General features: G+C 41.3%; 2 protein-coding genes across 2 annotated transcripts in view; one reads left to right on the top strand and one right to left on the bottom strand.

Annotated features, from left to right (window-relative positions):
• The window catches only part of ZNF410 (zinc finger protein 410), a 19,024-nt gene extending 3,155 nt beyond the window's left edge, over window positions 1-15,869 (top strand). Inside the window, exons 3-10 of the mRNA XM_009319382.1 lie at window positions 7,229-7,364; window positions 7,646-7,879; window positions 8,176-8,367; window positions 9,220-9,379; window positions 10,200-10,381; window positions 13,146-13,235; window positions 14,563-14,688; window positions 15,230-15,869. Coding sequence (XP_009317657.1) covers window positions 7,229-7,364; window positions 7,646-7,879; window positions 8,176-8,367; window positions 9,220-9,379; window positions 10,200-10,381; window positions 13,146-13,235; window positions 14,563-14,688; window positions 15,230-15,414 — 1,305 coding nt within the window. The 3' untranslated portion in view covers window positions 15,415-15,869. The remainder of the gene's footprint in view (window positions 1-7,228; window positions 7,365-7,645; window positions 7,880-8,175; window positions 8,368-9,219; window positions 9,380-10,199; window positions 10,382-13,145; window positions 13,236-14,562; window positions 14,689-15,229) is intronic.
• A 1,666-nt stretch (window positions 15,870-17,535) lies between these two features.
• FAM161B (family with sequence similarity 161, member B) overlaps window positions 17,536-25,718 on the bottom strand; it is a 10,367-nt gene continuing 2,184 nt past the window's right edge. Inside the window, exons 2-8 of the mRNA XM_009319474.1 lie at window positions 24,008-24,570; window positions 21,951-22,288; window positions 21,437-21,564; window positions 20,976-21,143; window positions 20,391-20,490; window positions 18,828-18,958; window positions 17,536-18,583 (exon numbers count right to left, since the gene is read on the bottom strand). Coding sequence (XP_009317749.1) covers window positions 18,493-18,583; window positions 18,828-18,958; window positions 20,391-20,490; window positions 20,976-21,143; window positions 21,437-21,564; window positions 21,951-22,288; window positions 24,008-24,570 — 1,519 coding nt within the window. The 3' untranslated portion in view covers window positions 17,536-18,492. The remainder of the gene's footprint in view (window positions 18,584-18,827; window positions 18,959-20,390; window positions 20,491-20,975; window positions 21,144-21,436; window positions 21,565-21,950; window positions 22,289-24,007; window positions 24,571-25,718) is intronic.

Here is a 25,718-nt window from a genome sequence, read left to right on the forward strand (position 1 = left end):
ATGAAAGCTAGTGGTTGCAGAGGGCATTCTTTCCATAGATGCTGTCTTCTAAACCACATTCCTCAATCTTGATCAGGGCTATTTTATACTACAGATCTGGATTCATTTGCATTGTGGATTACCAAATCTATACACACCCTTGTTCTGATTGTGAAAGTTGTGTTGTTAGTACTATTTTCTACTCCTTTGATGTGAAACTGGTAGATACCCTTTTTACACCTTTCCCAAATAGCAGTTCAAGTATCTCTGAGAGTCAATCGTGATTTTATATCCTCTGGTGAGCCATGCCACCATAATTCTTACAGCCACAGATGTTTCTTCATATCCCCTACCATGGGAGAAAGGTATTAATTAAGAGCTAACTGTGTTTGTGTAACATCTAGATAACATTAATCAAAGCACTATGGATGGATTGCGTAAGCTTCTTTGCTCCTGGTTTTATCCCTAACGAAGCCACCAATGTGCCAGTAAATGTTTAATACTTGAGTAGAGGTGAATCCTCCCTTCATAGGAAGTTACAAAGTTGCTTGGAGACAGTTTGTACGGGCAGATGGATCTGCTTTTTCTTCTGGACTCCCTGCCCCCAAAGCTGTATTACCAGCATTCCTCAGGGAACTGATAAGATCTGCATTTTGCATGCTTTAAGCCTTCAGGGTGATTTGTTACAATTGCAAATATTTCCAGCCACCTCCACCACACTGGTCCACTGCAGGGTGCTTTCTGCTGTCGGGGGTAGCTCTGGCACAATCGAGTGAGCTACAGCTCTGGTCTATAAATTGAATTGGCTATTGAAAAGGGGGTGGAGGGAGGTGTTTTAGCCTCTCCTTTCTCTCCTCATCAGCACCTCATAAGGAGAGACTCTTGTGAATGAATTCATTCCCCAGAGGTTGTATGGGAGGAAGGCACCCTAGTTTCTAGCTAAACAGCCTTCTGCCCTCCACACCCTTCAGCTCCAGCCCCTCCTTTCCCTTCCACCCCTCCCCCTCTGCTAAATGTTCTTTTGACCTCTTTATTTTGTAGTGGCTCACTAGTTAAATTTAGAACAGAAACAGTATCGATTTAAAACATGGTCCCTGATGCTCTGGGAGTCTGGTCTAGCTCTCCAGCTGTCCGTTAGGAGGATAGATCTGAACATTACTACTGGAACAACCTTCCCCCCCTCCCAGCCACCCTCACCTCAAAGCAAGCAGCTGCCTGACACTTCCTGGCTTTTGAATCACCTGATGAAGGGGGTCTGTTATGGGACACAAACTTCAACCCGATCCATCCCAGATGGCCATATTTTCATTTGTTTCTGTAGTGGTTTGGGGGTTTTTTGTTTTTGTTTTTTTAGGATGTTTAGGAGGGGTTGGTAGTTCTTTAACAGATTTCGCCCCCTCCCCCCCTCAGGTGAGGGACATTGTCCAAGCCTTCTTGGTAACACAAGCATTCTGCACTGCTTGTGGTGATAGACCCTGGGATCATCCTGTCCAACCATCTCTTGTTGAACAGCAGGGATGACAATTATTTGTTTAGTGACAAGAGCCAAGAAATATTTTACGTTTTTAGTACATACACTGTCTACATTACTTGCAGGATTTTCAGAGTTATGTAGTGTTTCAGCAGAAGGAGTAAAAGGAGGTTATATTCAAGAAGGTGGTATGGCAGAGCCAAAAATAAAATTCTTCATAGCAAGATGCAGCTGAACTTTGCTCATTTTGTCCCTCCACAGCCTGTAGATTCTCTTTGTATGACTCACATCTGGCCCATAAAGTTTGACTCTCTAAGTTGAGGATGTCCTTTTGCAATTAACCAGTATCAAAATCTGTTTCAAATTCCAAGGGACATCTTGGCCATAAAGTAAAGCCACTTTATACCTCTTACAATTCCTTTTGTGTTCTGTTAATATTCTGTACATTCAGTTTCCCTAACTTTTCCTATTCAGGTGCCCCAAGATGTTCTGTCTGCTTGGTTACAAATTCTAGCACTTTGGCCATATTTGCAGAAGGATCAGTCCCCTCCTTACATAGAGATTCTGTAGTCACCATCTCAGGAATACTTACAGCCCATCTGGATCCTGTTTGTGATGCCAGATATTATGTGGTTATGAGATCTGACGAACTGTAGCATCCAGGAAATTCCCCCACCCCCCACCCCGGTCCTTCAGACAAGAGACCACTGGACTGTTCCCAGGTGCAGGCAGAAGCAAGGCTGAGCCTGAACTGCAAATATGTGCCCATGCACACATAGGCAGTACAGACACATATGGCTGTAAACACTAACACACGGCAGGACAGTACCTTTACAGGCACCCACAAACAGAAATGACATTCACATGGAACAGGAAGACCACAGATGGCCTAATTCTGTTCCTACTCATCAGGTAATCAGGCTTGAACTTTGCTAGCATATTACACACATGCCCTCTCTCAGCTGATACACATACTCACAGTCATGGATCTGTCCAGTCTCTGCCAAAGCTTGAGTCCTTCCGGTATCCATCTCCAGGCCCTGGACTTTTTAATCCAGCCTCTGGCCAGGATCTTGAGTTTCCAGATTGTGGCTTCCTCCTATTCACAGGCGAGTCCAACTTGAAGTTAACTAGATGAATAGACTTGGAAACTGTTTAGGAGCAAACAGCATTTGAGAAGACAGGGTAGACTACAGTGATGAGGCAGAGCAGCGTACTGACCTGCAGCCTGCTAACATGTGGTCGACTCATTATCTCCCACCCCCTTCCTGTTCCCCATGGTTGCTCCTCTCCTATCCACCTTGATCCCTCCCTTTCCCCGCCTTTGATCCTTCCCCTAAACATCCATAAGTTCTTGACATTCCCACAGCCTCCTCTTAAAACATCTTATTATAAGTTTTACCCAGTCCCAGAATTTCCCCCATATCCTGTAAGAAGTTTGCTCTTGCCTATGAGATGTGTTCTGGTAACCCATGGTAATATTGTTCCTATCTCTTACAAAGTTTCAGGTTGAATTTCTTCAAGGTCACACTCAAGTCGTTCCTGTAATGGCCCATCCATCAGTGTCCCAGGAGTTCTGGTCTTTGTTACTGCCTTATCTGCAGTTTGTTAGAGTTTGTGTATTTGCACATTTAATTTATCACCTCTCCTGTGCCTAGTCTGTCTTTTATGCTGAATAGCCAATTACCAGATCCCTCACAATTTCCTTTTTGCTTTCAGTTGCAAAACCAAATTATAAGAAACTTAAGAAAGCAGCACACAGTGTTTGTAATTAGTTTTTTCCCATATTCCAGTGCTGTAGTTGTCACAAAAGTATTCAATGATTTTGAACAGGAAGGAAGGTTTCTGAAAGTACTTGGCTGTCAAGATACAACTGTCACATGAAAATTTTTATTTTCTCTGAATTACTTGATGTAGAGTTGGGAGGGATATATTTAGTGACTAGTTTGCTTTAGTTTATGGGAAGGGTTGCGTTTTTTTTATTCCAAATTTTAACAATGAGCATGATTCGTGTCCTTTTGTTTACTTCTGCTTCTTTTGCCCCCTTTTAATTCTCTCTACTAGCTTGTTATTACTTTACGAAGAAAATTAAAAGGATCTCTTTTCTTTTGAGCATCTGTTTGTGGCTGCTGCATTTTGCTTTTCCCTAGTGGCTTAATGTTGCTGTGTGGAAGTGGAGAGTTTGAAGCAAAGCTTTCCTATTGTAGGAGGAAAGTTTTATCTAAGGCTTTCTGTATAAAAATGGAAGAGTCCATAAAACAAGTGTTTCATGGTGGAGTAGGCAGCAGTAGGGATCATGAACAGCTTTTAAATGAAAGACGATCCAGTAATTTAGAACCCTCTTGCTGCTCACATTTTTCAGTCCAACTTCTTTCTTCTGGTTGCCTTGCTCTGTTATTCCTAACTCCCTTCTCTTTTTACCCCTCTTTCTCCTATTTTTTTTGATAAATTAGAATGCATGCCTTTGGGGGAGGGACTATCTCTTATTGCCTATATATTTTTTTGACAACATAAACATAGTTCCCTCTTCTGACCAGGGCCTCTGGATAATCTTATAATATACCTAAGAGGAAAAAACACTAACCTTTCAAACTGCAGTCTGGCTTGTGGCCTAGTTCAAGTGGCATATTGTCATCTGAATGGCTTCAAGACTTAATTTTTACCTTCATAATTGTCAGCAATGACAGGCTGCTCCTAAGGGAGGATGAGCTGGGAGCCAAGGTGATCCCAGCCTAGGTGGTGTCCTCACTGACCGGGGCACAATCCTGCAGCACCTGAGCACAGCAGGGCACTGGTGCTGGAAACAGGGTCCATCCACAGCCCTGGACGAGGCAAAGTGATGAACCAGGTCCAGGGTCCATCCAGAGAGTGCAGTCAGGAGTAGCAGGAAATGGGGCTGGAGACACTGATGCGGTAGAAGTCTGAGGTTCATCCAGGAGACAGGGCTCGAGACAGGTAAACCTACAACACAGCTCAGGAAGGGACTAGGGAGCACAGGCTGAACTTAAATGGAGACCCTGGGTTTAAGTGAAGCCCCTGGGCAAAAGGGTGGGGGCCCCAGGTGAGACCACTCAGGGCAATTAAGGCTTCAGGGCTCTGACAGCAGTAACTCTTCAAGGTAAAACTGCTTGAGTATTTCCAGTGTTTTCGTGAGAGGAAATAAACATAGAGACATCAGAGCCCAAACTATTAAGTTTTCTTTGCAGTTTCTTTGATTTAATGAACTTCATCCTGATGTAGGAGAAGCTCAAAAGGCTGGTATCTGCTATAGAAATAATTTGGAATTGGGTGCCAGTAGTTCTGAAAATTAAATACTAAGGCAATCACAACATACAAAATAAGAATCAAATTATTAGTGACTGTTGGGTTTTATTCACAAATATACCATGGGCATATCATGCTTTTTTACTCTGTTTCTTTTGACACTGATGAACCATCTCACTGCGCAGACAACTCCCTCTGGGCTCTGTGGGAATGCATGCTAAAATGTGTCACAATGAGGGTAGTAGCTTTTGAATTAACTATCTTGTACGGTTTCCTTCTAAATGCCAAAGATAAAGGAAGTCTGTTGCATACAGTTGTTTGCTAGACAGCAGCAGAATGCAGGATCTTTATGTCAAGGAGTTTCCTAGGGATAAGGAATAGCGACTTGAGGGTTGTTTTTGGTGTATTGTTATTTTCCGTATTTCTTTCATCTGTGTTTTTCAACATATTTTGAGAATGCGAGTACAGGAGTAAGTATGTTTGACAGAACTTACTTATAGCCAAATAAATAGATCCTATATATGGTTTTTGAGGGGCATTTTCTCTGAAATGTGGAGTATGTGTCTGGGTCTGTTACAACTGACGCCTTTAGTCTTTCTGGTCTCCAGATTTAATTCCATACAGTGGAAGGATTTGAGACCGTATTTGTTAAAAAAGCTTGTGGACTTCACAGAAGAATTAGTTCAGTCCATTGCAAAAGTTGGGCTGTGTTATCTCCTAACTCCCAGCAGCACTTCCTTTGTTAAATCAGAATATTTTAGTATGGACTGCTGTGGCACTGGTAACAGAAGAAAGAGAGTCTCATTTCTGTGTCTGTGCTTGGAGGTAAGGCAGTTATATCCAGAGTCCAGCGTTATATCCAGTAGTCTGACAAAAGCTTGAGATGTTGTCAAGGGGACAGAATGAGTAAACAAGGCACATGCTTTGCTGCTCTAAACTTAGTTAAATATGGGAAGACTTTCAGGGGTGAGGAAAGGCATTTCTCTGACTTCCAGTTCCTTTTCAAATGTCAGGTTCCTTTTTTATAACTCGAGATTTTTAGGAGTTAGCCAGAAGTAATTTTTTGCATTGGCAGAGCTGACTGACATTACAGATAGCTAAATCTGCTGGACTGAATGACGCCAGGCATTTCTCACCCTCTGGACCCATCAAGATGAGGGCTGCTCCCTATTTCTGATCTTAGATCCAGCCACGAGTGAGGTTCAGTACAATTTTCAAGTAGGTGCACTCACACAAGCACTGTACAGATGTGACTGGCACTAAAGAGATGAACACAGGTAGGACGCTCGTGGCTTTACCCCCATAAACACAGGCAGCGCAAAGTGCCAGATTCTGTTTCCAAGGGTTGCTGCCTAGAGACAACCTTCATGGGTTTCTCCAGGATATGTCACCACACCTCTTGTTCTGCTTGCCAACTAGTCTGGCTTGGAGTTCACTAGCGTATGCCACACACGCACTCCAGAGAGCAGGATCACACAGGAAATAGTTAGGAATGGAGTTTAATAAGAAGACAGGACGGACTGCGATGGTTAGGCTGCATCAGACAACTGAATTGACCAACTTCCTGCGTATACGTAATGGGCCTCTTTTATCCTCCTCCATTTTCCTGTGTTTGTTCTGCCCTGATCCACCTTGATCCCTTCCTTTTCCTGCCTTTGGCCTTTCCCTTAAACAATGCATAATAAGTCCTGTACAATCCCCCAGATCTCTCGTTCAGTCCCAAAGTCCTCCCCAGGGAACACATCCCACTGTAAGGCTTATACCTCTTTATGCAGTAGTCCCCCTTATTTTGCATAGTATTCTGGAGAGGGTTTCTTCTGTTGAATCCCCTTAGTGGGTGGGTTTCATGCTAAGGACAATGGCTTTAATTGCCCATCTTTGTTGGTTTTAGGAGTAGCTGATTTGGATGGATAAGGCTGGCTGTGTTCTCCCCCTTGTCATCCCAGCCTTGTTCCTCTGATCATTATCTGCCTGTTTTGAATAGCCATTAGCTAGACATCTTTGCAACTAGTCTTTTGCTTGCTTTTTTATTTAAGAAAGGCCAACTTTCTTTCAGTTAAGTATGTAAAGATGATGATTTAAAAAAAAAACCTGTACCAAAGGCTGAGCATAGAAAACATTTACTTGGAAGGTTAGAGCGTAGTAAAGTATCAAGTAGTAAAAGATGGATTAAAAAGGAATATATGCCTTAAAACATGCATATATTGGTAAAATTTATCTTGGTAAAAGATTAAATAAAAAGGAATATAGCCTAAGGAGTCTTCAGAGTAGTCTGCAATGATCCAGAGCTGTTTATTGTATGTTAAAGAAATGAGAATTTTATAGGTACTTCAGAGATGACAAATACAAACAATTCCTTCTTTGCCATTAATATGAAGTAAAAAGCTTCCATTTACTTTGATGTGTATTCATGGGATTATATTCCTACAAGACAGCGAGGGGTAAGGGACTGGGTTTAGTACTTTTTAAATGATTTGTGCTGCTCTTGACCTAATCTTCAGTATTTTTTTTCAGCTGCTGGTTCAGTTTGTTCAGAATACTTCTATTCCACTGGGGCAAGGGCTGGTTGAATCGGAACCAAAAGACATCACCTGTCTTTCTCTCCTTCCTGTTACTGAGACCTCAGAATGCAACAGACTCATGTTGCCAGGTAAAATCTATGTGGCAGATCTTTGCGAGTGTGCCCTTTATACAGCTGTCTTTGCTGCGCCGCCTCTTGCCAAGAAGGCGTTCCAGGGATGGAGGAACGGGTTCAGAAGGGTGACTGAAACTTTTCTCATTTAACAGTGAAGTCTGACTAGTTAGAAAATTCCTTCCTCCTCCAATCTCTCTCCAGTTCAAATTTTCTTCTAGAAAAATAACCTCATAGATATCTTTTAGTCATAGTGTATTTATACTTTTTGTTTACTCTGGTTTCACTTTCTTCACTAGATGATGAAAGAGATCTCACTTCTCCAAGTCACACTAATTCTTCCAAAGATGTTTCTTCATCTGCTGTCTTGAGAAGTCTCCAGGTAAATGTGGGCCCTGATGGAGAGGAAACAAGGGCACAGAATGTACAGAAACCATCTGAACTTCTGTCAACTCCAGAGACTTCCAGTTTATTGCAAGACCTCCAGCCCAGTGACAGCACTTCATTTATTCTTCTCAACCTAACAAGAGCAGGTAATTCTCCTTCTGTTTGTCATCTGGCTGGATATGTCTCAGACAACAGAATGCAGGAGATACAAGTACAACTGTCCCTGCTGCTTATGAAGGGGAAAGATCACGAAATTTGCTGGGCATTATTGGATATTTCAGGAGCATTTAATCATCAACAGCTTCCTACAATGTAGAGGTCAGTGAAGACTTTTTCAGTGCAGCTATTACATCTATGCCATGAACACTAGCCTCTGGGAAGCAAAAGAAATTTCCCTCTGTTACATTATCCTTCTGTTTCATGAAGTTGTCTTCTTTTCTAGGGCTGGGGTCTCCAGCAGAGCACTTGGTGTTTGTTCAAGATGAAGCAGAAGATTCTGGGAATGACTTTCTCTCTCATGATAGCACAGACAGCAGTACCCCATGGTTCCTACGAGTGCAAGAATTGGCCCATGACAGTTTAATAGCTGCCACTCGGGCACAGCTCGCTAAGAATGCCAAAGCAAGCAATAACGGTAGGAAATACCCTGCTTCTGTCTCAAAAGTTGAATGTTCCATACAAGGCCCCTAGTTTTGGCTTGTTTATTCCTCTCTCTTTCACTCTCTCTTGCTCTTAATCTGTTCTGACATGTCTTCAAATCATCAGTGACAGAATTATACAGAACAATCGTGTAATTTTTCTGCAATATAAATAGGCTCCTCAGTTTTTCTCAGGGAACGAACTTTAGTGGACCCAGCAGTTCCATTGTAGTCCACGTGTTCTCTGGTACGTGTGAAGAGTATCTTCTTTCTGACTGCAGCTGCTTGTATTTCAGCTTTCATTTTCACTTTCAAGTGTCTATTTTTAGTGCATACTGTAATTCGTACTTTCTTCTTAGCTCCACTGGGTTTGGAGATCAGCTTTCTGGAGAATACATAATTGGATTTGGTCACATGCTTTGTGACTTAATTATTTTAATAAATAGTTGCAAACAAATGCAATATCTCTTTTTAGCTAAGGTGTTTTTAAAAATAGTTATCCTGGCTGGTACTTAAAATTGGTTGGTTGGTATTGATATAGAGACCATTTTTATAATTTTCGTGCATTGGCTTTCTATTCTTCTTGTGATGAGCCTCATCTGGTAGCAGCTGACCTGATACAGATAGCTTGTTGGGAATAGTTTATGGGCCTGGCAAAGTTTGCAAATCTGTGTCTGATCCCTGTTATGGGCTAGGCAGCAGCATGTAGGACATGGTAAACAATTAGTAGCCAGGCACATACCTGCTTTACAGTCCTGTATCATATATGATGCTGTTTTTATCTATTAAATTTGACGCATTATAGTAATCTGTATCTTTTTTAGATTTTGCTGGGATTTTTGTTCCAGGTGAAAATGTTCATCTTTGCTCAGGAGACGGGCAGCCAAAAGACTCTAGCCCCATTCCTCATTTATCTCGCGTGGAAAGGAAGCTGAAGTGCACAGTTGAGGGCTGCGATCGGACATTTGTGTGGCCAGCTCACTTCAAGTATCATCTGAAAACACACCGGTGAGTGGAATAAAGCTATATGTTGTCATGAGTTTGAAAATATATGCTCTGTGTTTGGGATAGCGTTAGTTTTTGACATCGACAGGCTGTGAAAACCTGGTATTACTCTTAGAAATACTAGTCCCGTTGCTTGCTTTAGGTCATCTATGTTGAAACACTTTGACCAGATTTAGATTATTTTTGCAGGTCCCTGTTAATGTTTGGTTTAGAATATTTGTATTTTAACAGGTGCTCAATAAAGGGCGTCACTATCACTTCTGTGGTATAGTGAACATTAGAACTTGTAGGATGCTATCGTACTTTTATATATCCTTGAACAAAGCTGCTTGCTCTAACAAATGACCCTAATCTTTTTTAGATTGGCAGTCTCTGAGGTAAATTGTAGATGAGAAGCTTAAAAACTGGGAAGGACTCCAATAGACGTGAGCCCACCATCTTGCCCTGAGACAGGGCCAGCAGTAATTGCATATGTTATATGTACACATACAGCCATTTTTGATCCTCCAGTGACTGAGATTCCACTATATGTGGAATGTTCCTATATAATCTGTTGCACTGCTTTACTAAATCATTCTGGGTAGAGAACAGGCAAGGCAATATGATGAAAAGATACTACCTGAACAAATTCTTCCAGTGGACCACCCAGACTACTTCCTTAGGACTTAGGTCACTCACTTCAGTTGAGTCTCTCTGTTTTGTGATATAATTCATTTCGGTTTAAATGTTTCTGCTTTTTATTTAATCAAAGAAAGAAGTCGAGTGTTCATGAAAAATACATTGCAGTAGCTGGTAATGAAACAGCTATTTTGTTGCTTTCCAGGAACGACCGCTCCTTCACCTGCCCAGCAGAAGGCTGTGGAAAAAGTTTCTACGTCTTGCAGAGGCTGAAGGTGCACATGAGAACTCACAATGGTGAAAAACCCTTTGTGTGCACAGAGCTGGGCTGTGGGAAACAGTTCACAACAGCTGGAAATCTGAAGAACCACCTACGAATTCACACTGGTGTGTTTTAGACCTCACCTATTTGTGGTCTGCAGAGGTGGGGTCTTTACTGAGGAATAAACTTCCTCCTCCATCCTCAAACTTTTGAGGATATTATGTTGTTTATCTCTGCCCTTCATTAATGTCCCTTTTCTATCAATTCACATTGATCTATAGGTTGAATTAATCAACTGCTTACCCCCTTTACTATCCTGTATAATTTCACACAGGTTTCACCCTTCAAATACTATATGATGATGCTGTACTCTGCTCAGATCCATGCTCTGAAGGTTCCCTTCCCCCCTCAAATTGTTTGATGGAGGGAGAGGGGCTGTTGTTTTGGGGAGAAACTAGACTGTTCCCAAGGGAATAGTTAGTGAACACAACTGCTGTAATTGTTTTTTATAAAGAAGCTCTTTTAAATTCCTGAAAGGCACAATAGCTTAAATATTTCTCCAGCGTGGAGTCCTGGTGGACACAGTCGTAGCTGTACTGACATCTGGCTGAATCTGACTAGGTTATGTTACCTCTGCTGCTTGTAGAATGACTACATTTGGGAAATTTAGGGAAGTGAGGAATACAGTGGAATGAGTAGCAAAAATATAGTAGCAAAGTCTAGTAGAAAAAGGAAATAATTAGGAAACAGCATTTTGGCATGCAAACTGCTCTGTTTGTGCAAATGCTAATTTGGGACATTACCATATGCTGGAGCCTAATGTGCTCTCTAACTCATGCTCAGCTTTTTATATTAAGTAAAACAAGAACCTTTATTTCATAGTGCTGTATTTTATACATGGTTTGTTTATGCTGTCTCCTCTGGAGAATTTGATCCTGCCTTGTCAATGTTTTTAGAAGTTGGTGTACCAGCCAAAGTCTTGACAACTGCATAAAGTGCTTTAGGTGTTTTTATCCTAGAAAGTTGTTTGAGAGAGCCACACAAGTTACTGCTGAAATGATCAGCAATTTAATAGTTAGCAAAGTTCATCGTGAATCTTCTGGTGGTTTTGATTGTTTGCTTTTTTAAGCCTCAGGGTTATCACACCACTTAAACGAGTGGCCCAGTTCAAGCCTTTCAGAATATTGTTAGAGATTCCCTAATGACCTAGGAAGGTAGTATTGCATTGCAGTTGGTTAACATTTCAAAATAACCTTGACAACTGTGACAGCACAAGGCCTCTCTAGTAAAATGAAATCGCAGATTATGTGGGCTGCCAGCAGCTGTTTATGCCTTCTGCCTTACTTAAACACTACCGTATGGTATGTACTTCGTAGATACACATGGAAAAAGGTTGCTATTTTAAAGAATTTGCAGTCTAGCTAGAACACACGGTTTGGGGGCAGATGTTGGGATGTGGTTAAAAATTATATATACCAATAATAAAATTTTGAATGTGTACTAACAGCAGCCATCATTTTTACAGTTGTCTTTTGCACTTAAAGCTCCCAGCCAAGGCGCAGAAAAAGTTAATAGGCCCAGCTGACACATGCACAATCCTCCATGATAGAGTGAGTGTTCTGCAACCAACAAAGTAGTAGCTTCTGGAGGAGTAAATAATAACTTTCTTAACTGCAAATTGATAATGTGCAATTAAGAGTTTGATCACACCAAAGGTGTTATAAAACTGCAGGTGTAAATAGATCTAGGGTTTCTTATAGATGGAACTGTGTGCTGGTAATTTTGTCAATGGTAGTTTTCCTTCCTTCTTTCCAAGTTTTAAATATTTATAACAAGGCAGAAGGTACAATCAGTGTTTGAGAATCTGCCACATATTTCAGCTTTGTAACACCAATCAGAACATACTGTGTGGATCCTTTTTGCTCAGACCTGTTGAACGCTATAGCGGATAGGAAGCTGAGAAATGAACTGTAGGGAGAGGACTTTTAAAGGCAAAATCACAGTAGAAACAACTTTAAGAACAAATGTACTCTGAAAGAACTAGGTGTATGTTAGACAATAAAATAGCTAAATTAGCTTGCTTAATCTCCTGTGGACTTGCTGTTACTCTGATATGGTAGTCTGGTTAAAGACTTGAAATCGTGTTAGACGGTGTATTAAGTTCTTTAGTGGGATGTTGCAGGCAAAAGTTACCTCTAGTTTTATTTAAGGCTTTATTAAGAGGGTGTTTAGAACAGGTTAATTATATTGCATTGCATTAGTGTAGTCACCTCCCAATTTATCATCATTTAGACAAACACAAAAATAGCTGTGGAGATATATAAAAATAACAAATTTCAGCCTATGAGAACAAATTGTGCCTTGAATTACTGTTCCTCCACACATAAATATAAATGACTGACACGTTTCTCACAGGATTTTGCCAAGTTCAGCCTAATCTGAAATAAAGTATAGAATCTGATATGAAGGGAAATACAATTAATGGGATTTTTGTCACTGAGAGGCAGAAAGGGAGCAGGATCCTGGGAGTGTGTGAAGCAGAGAGCTGGTTGTTAAGAACTGCATACAGAAGATATATCATAGTCCAGGCACTTCTGTATTACTCTCTTGGTATTTAAATACTTGGAAGATGTATTTAGAAACAGTGGACCCTTGCTTTGCTTTCAGTGAATGATGATCTAAGAATATTTCAGAAAGAATGGCAGTGTTTCCTCTTGAAAGCTGATGAAGAGAGTGCTTTAAAAGCCTTAGGAAGCATATCTGTAATTTCTGTTGAACTTTGTTGCACGTAAGGCCAAAAGGGAGAATGGGGTAGAGATCTTCAGAGGGACTCGGACATTCAGATCAAGTTGTGATCCCAAAATCTAAGAACTTACTTTTCCTTTGTAGGGGAAAAACCCTTTCTGTGTGAGGCACAGGGATGCGGTCGCTCCTTTGCCGAGTACTCCAGCCTTCGGAAACATTTGGTTGTCCACTCAGGTAAGAGTCTTCACCTGACATTCTGTGACCTATCTGAGAAAAGATCCGTATTGTAGGACTTTGATTTGATTTCCTTAAGAAAAATCCCGTGGTTTCTACAGGACTTCTGCTGATAGTGTTTCATGACTTCCTTTGTGGTGCCTATAGCCTGTACACTTCAGTCTTTTCTGTTGTTTCTGTTTCTAAATTTTATGTTTCTAAATTCAAATTACATTTTTAAAATTATTTTTTAAAGTTGTTTCTAAACTGTCATTAAGTTTAGATATCTGTTTCATAGCTGCCATTTTCTTATTTAAAAGAGAGAATCTAGCACCTCAAAGCCATTCAAATCTGAAATCTCTCATGAGTCGTTTCTGCCATAGGTAGGGTTTTCGTTTATTTTTTAATGCTACATACTTGTAATTGGACAAAGCATTAGATGTAAATGTATTTCACAAGTGTTTCAAAGCTTCTGCCTTCTGTTTTGATTGATCTATCTTAAATATCATCAGCACATAATATGGCTTGTTTGGGAAAGGGGAAATTTTATTGGGGTAGTAACTTTTGGGATTACCTGAGTTCTCCACGCTTTTTCTTTCCTGTCTCCTTGGCTTCCATGCTATTGAGCTCACACATATGGACATCATACTTCTTGTACTGTGAAAATGGTAGACTGCTCTGTAAAATGGAAATCCTTTCACAGTGACAAGTCATCATCCCGCCTCTTGTTTGGGGAAGGGGAAATTTTATTGGGGTAGTAACTTTTGGGATTACCTGAGTTCTCCACGCTTTTTCTTTCCTGTCTCCTTGGCTTCCATGCTATTGAGCTCACACATATGGACATCATACTTCTTGTACTGTGAAAATGGTAGACTGCTCTGTAAAATGGAAATCCTTTCACAGTGACAAGTCATCATCCCGCCTCTACCCAGTAATGTAAACCAGATGCTGCAATTTGTTGTGTGATGGCAGGGGATAGCTTCCTTGCCTCTGCTTCCTTGCTTTTGGTCATTTTATTCTAGGTATGGAATATCAAATATTTCCATGTCAGTGAGTAAGAGATTCCAAATAACTTGTTCCCTCTTATAAATCAGACTTGAAGACTTTATGTTACTCTTCAGACTTGAGACTTCCAACAGGTGGCAATACTGATACCTAAAACTCTTCTGTTCTGGAAGCTTATTGCTCTCCAGGAAACAGTAATATTTCTCATTTGTTTTTTTCACCGATAATGAGCACCAGTGGTGTCAAGAGCCATTTCAAAACAGTATTATTGGCTTCATCATTGATGAGGTCTTTATTCCCAATTTGGTAATTCTTGGGATATTTTTTCCCCTTCTACTCCAAGGAGTGAAGCCCCATCAGTGCCAAATTTGTGGGAAGACATTTTCCCAGAGTGGTAGCAGAAATGTGCATATGAGGAAACACCACTCCCGAATTGGAACAGCTGGCAGCAGAGAGCGAGAACAGCCAGGTAAGGAGGGAGGGCACTCTCTGTGGGGGAGAAGTGCAGGAAAGCATTAGTGGATGGTCAAAGAGAAAGGAGGATGTTTGTCCCGAAAATACAAGACCACAAGCCAGTAAGGAATAAAAGACTGTTCCTCCTGGAGATGAGGATGGATTGCTCACCTTCCCCTTTTCTAGGATAGAAGACAAATGTGTATTTCTGTATTGTTGTCAAGGGGCAGATAGGTTTATTGTTTTCAAAATTAACATGAATCTGGTATCTTTTCTTCCTATGGAATTTGTGCCCTTCGTTATGTATTCTAGTTGTAAGAAGCCTGGTTTTTTACGCAGTGCCAAGCCTGCATGAGATCTCACCATACTAAGGCTCAAAACAATGAATATAGGAGTCACCATCCCTTGGAGCGCTGGATGCCCAAAGAGTAGGAACGGATAAAATAGGTGTCTAGGGAAGAAGTCTACATGACTTAGAGGCGGGCAGGGATTGTATCATATATTGCAGTATCATTACATCATGAGAATTTTGTTTTACCCTTTTTTTTTCACAATAGAGTCACTGATGGGCAGCAGTTTGCTGGAAGAATCTACAGTGCATAGTAAAAATCTCATCCCCATGAACTCTCAGCCCAGCCTCGGTGTTGAGTCTCTGCACCTGCCAGACACTGAGTCTATTATTGGAGTAGAGGAGGGTGAGACCAGCTGCTCTTTCTTCCGCCCTCTTATATGTGGTGACTGAAGTGGGATCGATCCGTCCTCCGAGAGGCTCACCATGTTGCAGTGGGATGAGTGAACATCGCTTTAACTGTGCACAGGGCAGGTGGGTAGATGGAGAATGAATCATAAAACTGGAGTTGGAGGAGACCTACCGGACCAAGTTTCTCTCTTGCAGAGCTTAAAAGGTGAAGTCTGCTGCTTAGGTGTCATTTAGCCCATGTCGTGGAACGCCATTTCAAAACTGTTTATGCAGTCCCTTCTCCTAAAGCCTAACGCGTTTGTTTTGCTGGAGCACCTAGGAGCCCCAGTTAAGGACCAGGACCTCATTGTGCTAGGCACTGTACAAACATTCAGTATCTTGAGCAACAGGCCTTCCTTCCATCCTTTACCTTCAGAGACTATATTCTAATACATCTCACTGTCAGAAGCTGACTTACTATCTGAAATAAATGTACTACTTGATATCATTTAATTACATTTGCTGTGTTCTTTTCCTGCTTTCCCCAGTCACTTTTTCCTCCAAAACTTGGTGTATCAAGCTCTTTAAATGAGTCTACCACGTAGATGTTTTGAATTTTTGTTAACTTACAGAGTTTCTTCAGAATCGGGATTATTAAGAATGCAGAGTTTTGCTAAGATACTACACGTCTATAACAGCTCCTATGCGAAGAGAATGCTTTTAGTTTATATTGCTCCCTAGCTGAATGTAAAGGTAGTGCTACTGTCATTAAAGGTATTGTAATCTGGAGGCTCTTGCAGAAGCTCCACCAGGTACCTGTAAAGCAGGATCTGATGTGGTTTGGCTACCACCTCATAAATTGATGGGAGATGCTCTAGTGAGATGTCTTCTTTACTACAGTATTTTTATAGGTCAACTGAACAGGCTGTAATTCCTTTAACTAAAAATAACAAAATATTTCATAAAATGCAAAAATCCAGAGCGAAAGTGGAAATTCTTTATTTCCATACCATTTTTGAGATATATTAAGAGATTACAAATCTCTTTTAGGATTACAGAAATGTAATCCTACTTTCAGAACAACACTGTTTAGCAAGAAAGGTGCTAGTGAGTTTCAGTTAGTTTGATGCTTTTACTTTCATCACCGTTTGAGCAATTTCTGTTTAGGGACCAATATTAAGACTTGGATTTATCTGTTACTGTATTCACGCATGTCACCTTGGTATTTGTTAAAGGGATACGGCGTAATACCATATATTAATTTAAAGGCAAGCCTGTGTTCCTCCTTTCTTAAGGTTTTCTTTTACACTTCACATACTTGGAAATTTCTTTTTCCAGCATCATCAAGTAGTATTATGGAAAGTAGCAAACAATTTTAGTAAATACCCCTTAAAATGAATGCATTGAAATTTCCCTCCCACTGCTCCAGATATACCCATACAAGCCCGATGGGCTTTAGACCACAGACTTGGAGCATGGAAGAAATCTTCTTTCCTTCCCCTGTCAATGTGACAAGGCATGGTGACAATATGATTACGTCACTGCTTTTTTCCAGCGGACACAGGAGAAAGAACAGCCTTTGTGTGTCCTACATAATTAAACCTATGTAGAAACCGGTACACTGGTAACAGCCTTCCTTGAACCCTCTCGGGTGCTGAAGCCTCTTGTCAGTGTGGAAAGCCTCTACAGTGACGGAAGTATTTCCAGCCTGGTGAAGGGCTGCATTCCAGTCTGTGACACAGCACTCAGCAGATGCATTGCGTAGAACGCTCTTCAACTGGAAAGGGAGGAAAAAAGGAAAAATACAAGCCTAAACTTAGATTTGTTGGAGATCCTTTGGGTCAGTAAGGAGGACTGCTGCAACCCAATGCGTTCAGCTATGTATCAGCATGAATTGATCTCTGTGGAAGTATAACATAGCAGCCTGAAACCCCGGGGCCATAAATTCTTGGTTCTAGTACTTTGTTATGATCAAAAATACCATGATCTCAGTTTTATATCTTTATTTAATGTGGTAGCTCTTACAGGCATCGTATTTCTGATTTGATGGTGAGGTTTTGTTGTTACAGCGTAAGGAGAAATGGGTTGAGGTAACGAAGATGAAGAGACACTTCTTCCGTTTAAAAAGTGAGGAAAAGATGATCGATAAAGAAATTGGACAATGCAAAAACATTGATAGCCATTTAAAAATCTTTTAATCTCAAAGTGCTCCGATATCATAATTCTCAGAAAACATTCCAGGTGGTAAGGGTTTGTATTTTTGAGATCGTTATTACTGTCAGGTAAAGGAAGACCACTAATGTGTGAACTATACCATTTGAGATGCCCCAGGCATTTGAGTGCAACTTGCTGACAGGTAATACCTAATCTTTCTTCCACCGAAGTCCACCTTTGATATCACAGTAATTGTAGAATTAGGACAACAGCAATCCGAAGTGATGCGTTGTTTAATTACAACCTTCTTCATAATTTTGGTTGTTTTTCAGGCCAAATTAATGACCTAAATTGGTAAGATGTTAAAACAGTTCCAAATAATGAAGTATGGGAGATATTTTAGTATAGAAAGACTATTGCTTCTTCCTAATGGGAGGAAGGAGCAGAGCTGGTAATGAGTGAATGAAGAGTTAACACCAGAGAGGGACTTCCCTCTGAGTCTTCTCCCAAGGTAGGTCAAATCCTGCAATTTTTTTTTTAGAAATACCTTGTTTAAAAGCATTCTACCACATGTATGTATAAACCAAGGTTTAGCACACTGAAAGACATGCTCTCCCCTTTCTGTGTGCTTCCGTGGCATGAACACAAGGAGCTGACACTGGAGGCTGTACCCCTTCAATCTTTTCTATCTGCTTTTATCCAAAGATAGTGCTTCAACCTTTTTAACTTGTTTCCCATTAAAGAAAGAGAAGTGGCTCACACAGGGAACACTTATGAAGACCAAGGAAGGCTGCAGGGTTTGCTGGGTTGGACAAGACATGTTCTAAACAACAGCTGGTCTTTTTTTCCTTTACTAAGTTCTCACATCTCACTTACCCCAGAGCAATTCGTAGGTGTCAGCCTAAACCAGAAAGTTCCCGAGGATTAACCTGGAGAATCTTGAATTAAAAAAATCAAGAGATGATCGATGGATTCTTCTGCTAGATCTCACGTTGCCACTTCCTTTCCGCTCTGTTCCTCTTGAGGTTCTCCTTCCTGTACAGTACAGTCGTCCTTTTCACCCCGAGACTTCGGCGCTCTGCAGAAATAGCGATAGTCTAATACCGGAAATGGTTTGCAGTGCTTACTTGCTGCTTTGCCCCATGCATAAGAAATAGAGTGCAGTCATAGGAGTTAAGATAGAGAAGCTGTGATGCTTAATAAGGCGAGGGAAGTTGATTTAATTTTGCCTGCACTAGATGATACAAACCGGAACGCTTTCACGAACAAGGAAAATATTTCTACTCAAAGGCAAAAGAGCTGTATTGCATTGTTTTTATTACCTGTGAACGTCAGATTCTTCTTCCAGCAAGTCAGTGGCATCTTTCCCTTTTTTCCTTACAAATTCTTCGCTTAGCCCAACCTGCTGGAGGGTGTGTCTGTAGCGACGCTCTGCTCCTTGACGAGCATCATGCTATGAAATCGAAACTTAAACAGTAAGCACGTAGAACTGGGGCTTCCCCATAATGGTCAAGTTGTTTTAAAGTTCATGGCTGACACTCCTGATGAAAACAAGAGGACAGCAAAGCCCCCGTCCAGAATTTTTGTCATCCATACAGTACAGTACCAAAACTGAATACTAGGAGAATGTCTCACATCTCTCAAAGCCAGAGCTCACCTTTTCCTGCTTCTGTTCTTTTTTTTCTTCCTTCTTTTGTTCTCCTGCTTCTACAGCATTCCAGTCCTACCAGGCTAGCATATTTGTGTCCGAGTCCTGACTCTGACACTCAAATTGAGAATATGTGCAAAAAAGGGTTGTGAGAAATTCTGGAAACATGTTTGCTTATAATTTGTAAGCACTAACGACAGTGGAGTTCAATAAACGGGGAGCACCTGTGAAATAGCTTCATATCAGCTCATCTTTAAGAAACTGAAAACCAAGCGTCCTGGATCCTATATCCTCACTGCCTCCAAATAATAAACCTTGCAAATTAATGTAGTCTGAGATGACGGTTTTCCAGAGGGACTGGCCAGTTCCTAAAGATTAAGGTGTTCCATGTGGAAGGATAAAAATCTTGTCTCAACATGAGTGAATGCTATGGATACTGGTGAAATCTTAGCAACCTGACAAACAGAAATGTTACCGATATTTATCATACAAATGTGTTCTCTGCCTCCATTAACCACTCATGCGAACAGAAAGTCTGACCCAGGAGGGTACTTTCTATTGAGAAATCTTAAATCGGCATGTTGTCAATGTATTGTCACTATGTCTCTAACCAGGTATGTCCCTGCAAGGAGACAGAACTGAAAGCCAAAACCCCGGGAAAAAGATACTTTGTAGAGAGTAAAGATTGTATCTACACCTCAAGGGCAATAAAGATGTGCAGATGGTACTGCGTGATGGGGGAGATGTGCTGAACGCAACCCCAGATAGCAGAGCTTGCAGGCGATGTAAGCGACGTAACTGTCATTAATGTTTTTCTAGTAGCACTAGAGGTACAAAGAAAAAGTGCTCAACTGGAGAGGGTTTTAAGAAAAAAAGTTTAAAATTTCTAGACTATAGGCTATGGTATTCAGGTGCAGAATAGGTATTCATGTAATTTCTGGTGTGATAAGGCCTTAATTTTGATCAGACCATATATTTTGATTGCAATATATACTAGGGACTGGAAAGCTTTACGACCAAGAAATAAGTCCGAGTGTTTTTTCAGGTGGTGGGAAGGAATTTAAATTATACTTGGGTGGCCTTCCAGGTGTTATTTTGAGTGTAGTCAAGAGACTACGCAACCATTTGCACCTTCTTATCCGTGCATTAACTTGAGACTAGATTTCTTAATGCCTGTCTTAAATGAAAGACAATGTATCCTGTTGCCCAGAAACACTCTGGAACTTTGACCAGTTACCTTGGTGACTTGTTCAAAGAGGTATGGTCTGTTCTTGACTCGCAGCTGCATTTCTTCCAGCTCCTTTCTGTATTCCTTTGTTCTCTCTCTCATATTTTGCCTGAAATGGAAAAGTTCCCTGTCTAATACAGGTTTCTTCTGACCGTAGCTGATCAAGAACGAGGAATTCTCAATAACTGTGTTGTCCTTTAATAGCTCTGGTGATTGTCTTGATTCTGAACGCTGGGCAAAATGCTGCTATTGCTGGCAAGTTATGGACCCATTAGCAAAGCTTTACTACTACAGTGTAGGCAGAGAACCAGTGTTCATGTTTTCAGAAAACCTTATCTTATGTGGGCTTTACTGAATTATACGTTTCAGTTGGCTTGTTTGTACAAATTAGTTTCTACAAATGTTAATCTAAAGGAAACTGTTCTGTAGAAAAAGAGTGGAATTGTTAAGAAATCCAAATGGATGTGGAATGGGTATCACAGCCAAAAAAGTTAGGCTAGGAATGTTCTTAGACCCAATTCCTCCTAAAGAATTACCTGATGATCCCCAGTTAGCAGAGCAAATGGTTATCTCTGTGCATAATAGGATACTGACCAGTTCTGTTTCGACTTCTCCTTGTGTGTTTCCTCCAGGCTTTTATGCGGATCCAGGGCTTTTGCTCGGCTGTTCACTGACTTTTGGATAGCTTGACATTTCTTTTTCTGTTTCTCCAGCCAATAAATTCCTTCTTTGTCCCCTTCCTTTTTGTTATCTTGGGAGTATCTACATAGAAAAAAGTTATTAATGAGCTCACTTAAGACTGCCAGACTACATGCTAGCGGGGAATTTCACTTTTGTAGTCCTCTAAGGAGAAAAGCAAAATGTCAGACATACGAGTGTGCAGCTCCCAAATCAACTGGGAGGCAGGGCAAGAATTAGAAAAGAAAGAAGACAGCCAAACATTTAGGAAAAGTATTGTTGATGTAGTTGATGTGATGAGGGAAAACATTGACTTTTTTCCCTCCATTTTGGTCATTAGTTGGTGTATGGTCTTGTAGACAAACTTTTCTACTTACCTAATAGCAGATTCCCTTTTTCTAGCTGCATCTGTAATATGCACTGGAAGGGTGTTGGAAGAGAGAGAGGAAAGTCCGGTCAGAGAATGACTTTTTTGCACTGAAACCTTGCAAAGTTGCTGAGAATCCTGAAAAAAATGGAACTTCATTCAGTGTATTTGTTCACAGTACAGAATCCCCTCTGTTCTTTGTCTACCAAAGAGAACAGTTGGGGTATGTGGGCAATGCACTCATTCTTCTCTCTTCCATCAGTAGGGATTTACATGGGAGGGGCTAAGGGATGAGGGGAAGGAGACGTGATTAGGAGTATGGAAGGGTGGCTGAGCCTTCGCTGTCATAGCTCATCTCTTTGTGTAGAATTTTGTTCTCTGGTTTGTCCTAGAATTCTGCAGTACTCCCAAGACAAGGGCAGAGGTCACAGGACACTAACCATCCATAAATAAATGCTATAAATTTAAGAAGGTGCCATCTTGATCAGAGAAAGCAGTACCACAGAAATATCCAGTCATCTCACCTTTATCTTTTCATTAGCCTGCCTCTGCCTGCCACGGAGATTGGAGGTTCTTAGCTTGAATGGCTTATTACGAGTTGCCTCTTTGATTTCTTGTCTCCTTACTGCTTCCCTCTGAAATGCCCAGTAAAGTCCTTCAAAATCCGGTATTGTTGGATTGATCCTTGGCTTGAAGCTGAAACTTTTGTCCTGCAAGAAGCCAAGTCTCTCCTGCTTAGTTTTAGTGGCAGTTCGGGACTGAGGCTCCCTCCGACAGTTGCTAGTATTTATAAGAGCTGCGGAGCTCTCAAGCAAATCCTTGGCTCTCATTTGAATGCGGATTTCTCTGTAGAGTTCAGCTTCTAATGAATCAAAAGCAAAGCAATGAGAAGAATATGAGTGACATAAAAGGCTGTGAAATTGCCACTGCACAACTCTCAACTTTTCTTTATGATGGCAGCTACACATATAGGAGCGACCAGCCATCCTGTGTTCTTTCCCCACTTTCCAGCCTCTCTCTCTCCTCTGCCTCCCAGGAAGATGTTCAAGGATACCAGAAAAAAACATGTCTCTTTCTTAGGCATTAATCTCTAGGTATCTCTTTCACTTATCAGAGAAAGTTACTGAACAGGCCTTCTCCTACTCCTGTTCTTAGGGGTACCAGATAACTTGTGCCCTTTGTCTTGCAGACGTGTTGTGTTAATCAAGGTTCTACTTTTCATACGGGACTTTATGTCATTATGTTGACTGTGTGATCCAAACGGGCTGTTCAAATATACTTGTAAGGGATGATGGCTTTTCTGTGTAATATCCAGCAGTGTTTGTCTATATTGGAAAAGATTTTAAGGAGCATTTGGTGGATGGATCATGTCCTGTGACTTTTGTGACAAACTTTCCATGGAAAGAATGTGCTTCAGGGTATAATGTCAAACTGAGTCCTTGCCTGTGTGGCACTAAATATTTGAGAAAATGCAAACAGTTGGCTGTGGGGGGTTTTTTTGCTTTTAGAAAAAAAAAAAATCAATACTGCTGTTTGCAAAATAAGACTTTTTTTCAGTCTATTTATAAGTTTGCATTGACTGAGGTATGAAATGTTCATTCCTCCTCCCTTCTCATATACCAGATAGAAACAGAACAACGGCTTGTCCTTTGCTCTCTTTTACCTTTCTAATCTATTTAGTTTAGTACACCACAACAGAATGTTTTCTGATGAAAACTGAACTGGTGTATACTCAAGAAGCAATTGGTGGGAAACAGTAAAAAAAAAGGGGCGAGAAAAGCAATGAGGGTTATCAAGGGCTGGTTTAGTTCCTATATTCAAGCGTGAAGTCTGTATTGCTTAGTTCAAACTTACAACTGTGGGGGCTTAAGCCATCTGAAAGAAAGCGAGCATCAGGAAAATTTCCTTGGCTGTCCCTCTGACTAGAATGGTCCTGGCACCTACCTCCCTTGTTTTAGCACTTGAATAAGGAGGTGGAGAGCAAGTGGGAAGTTAACTGAAAACATCAGAGAATGGCAGGAGAGACTGCACTACTGCACTATCACTTAGAACCGAACTAATTGCCTGATTTGGACTCAGGAAGTATTTTTCTCCGAGGGGTCCTGTGCAGCACAGATCACTTGGGTGGGAGTAAAATTGTCAGTTCCAAGATACTGCATGGACCTTGGACACTTCTGGCACTACATCTGTCTTCACATTTGTGCCACAAATCATCTAAGTCCCTTTAGCATAACCAAAGGTATGGAATCCAGTGCAGGGAAGGATTCCCAAACTGTCATGACTTGCAGCAAAAGGGGTATGGAAATCTGTCTGAAGAGCTCAATGTACCCATGTGCGCTGGGGAGTGGCACAGAACTGCCGCTGCTGACACTGATACAAGACTACTAAATTTAGGACACTCTACTGTAAGGGTATCTAGATGAAATGTAATGACCGGTGATACAGGAAACACCAGGGGAAGTAATGATATTGACTTTACACTCCAAGTAACGCCCTGTGGGCCATGATCCTACTTCCCAGCATGGAGACAGCGAGGGACAGGCAGGGAGCTGTTTTTACAGGAAGAGCCCTGGCATTTTACCTTTGAGTTTCTCTCCAAGAAGTGGTTCATAAGTAGATTTAGGAACTTTTTTACTGGCTTGCTTCTGTTTGGAGCTCTCATTTGGGGTTGCTGCCGCCAGGAACTTTTGTCTGATAGCTTCTTTCTTTTTCTCCTCCTTCTCCAGGAAACTGAAGGGCCGCTGGGTTGAAAGTAGCAGCTCCTTTCTTTTCTGCGTTGCTATTTGCCTACGGATCTCATTCTGTTCCATTATTTCCTGATAAAGGGGCAAAAACACATGGGCAGGTACAGGCTGTGCCCGGAATTGTTTCTGACATTCAGCTTCGTCCTGGCTTTGCCTTTTGTCTCTCTGTTTGTCTAGTTCAAGAAACACGTATGACTTCATCAACTGGGACTTTTTGCGAGCTTCCCGCAGTGTCATTTTGAAGGGCTGAGGGATGGTGATGGAAGGAATCCAGGGAGATGAAGCGCTTTTTGGCCTCAAGCGGGATTTAGGAAACAAGTGAGGCTTTTGCTGATCCCAGGTGCTGTCCGAGGTGAGGTCGATCAAAGAACTGGACTGCCTTTTGTTGCCAGATGTACGACTAAGACAAAGACATTATGAAGGGGAAATAAGGGAAATTGTTAAAAAACAGAATTAAAAGAAGGAAGACATTGTTGATTAAGAGAAAGGCACTGTAGGCTGAGCTGGTCATTAAAAGACAGGCCTAGGGCTTATCGTTCTCGGGCTCTATATTTTGCTTTGCTACCAAAGTTTGTGAGCAGAGCTTTGCTTGTTTTCTGTTTTCCATGTATAAAATGGCAGTTATGCCTACTTAGCTTTGTAATGCAATTTATTACGCTGCTAGCACTCTATTGCCAGAAGGGCCACAAGTAAACCAGAAAGTTCCAACTTTAGGGATATCTAGCTGATAGCTCCTCAACATAAAAGACAAACTCAGGGGAGACAATAAATTAAGCACAGAGATGCACAAATCCAACAAACAGTTCCAAACAGCAGAATTCTTAAGATGCTGATTGAAGGGCCATTGCAAGGTACTGCTTTAGTGCAACACCAAAGAGGTTCAGCTGGAAACTTTGTAGCCAGTAGGAAGACCATATAATTGATAATCAGAAAAAAACCCAAGACTATCATGGGTCTCATTGAAACAGCAAACTTCTCATAGGATGTTTGAGGGTGATTGTGAAACTGAGTAAAACTTAAGAGATATTTAGGGAAGGAATAAATGCAGGTAAAAGGAAGGATCAAGGTGGATCAGGATGGACCAAGAATAGGAAAGTGGGAAAAAGGGAGGAAACGGAAGGTGCCAGTCATGTGTAAACAGGCTCCTGGTCAATACACTTGCCTGGTGATCGCTGCAGTCTGTTCTTCTTCATAAACTATTTCCTTTGTAAGAGCGTGTGTGTGTGATCTGCTAGCGAACTTCAAGCTGGACTAACCACAGAGAAAGACCAGAGGTCTGAGAGCTAGACAGACATGGAGACACCACAGCTCTGAAGACTGGATGCTGGGTAGAAACGCGTGTGATCTGCTAGCAAATTTTAAGTGTGAGTAGCTGGTGAGCAGGAACGGGATTTGTGCTGTTCGTGTTTTATGTGAATGCTCCTTACGTGGGCACCTGCCGGCCCCATCCTCGCATCTGTGAATACGTTTGTGGCCAGCATGTTGGTACCATACACGTGCACCTTGGGGACTTCATGCTCTGCCTCGTCACTGGTCAGAAGCAGCAGG

This window comes from Pygoscelis adeliae, unplaced genomic scaffold (assembly GCF_000699105.1).
Source record: "Pygoscelis adeliae isolate BGI_AS28 unplaced genomic scaffold, ASM69910v1 Scaffold71, whole genome shotgun sequence".
Classification (NCBI taxonomy): Eukaryota; Metazoa; Chordata; class Aves; order Sphenisciformes; family Spheniscidae; genus Pygoscelis; species Pygoscelis adeliae.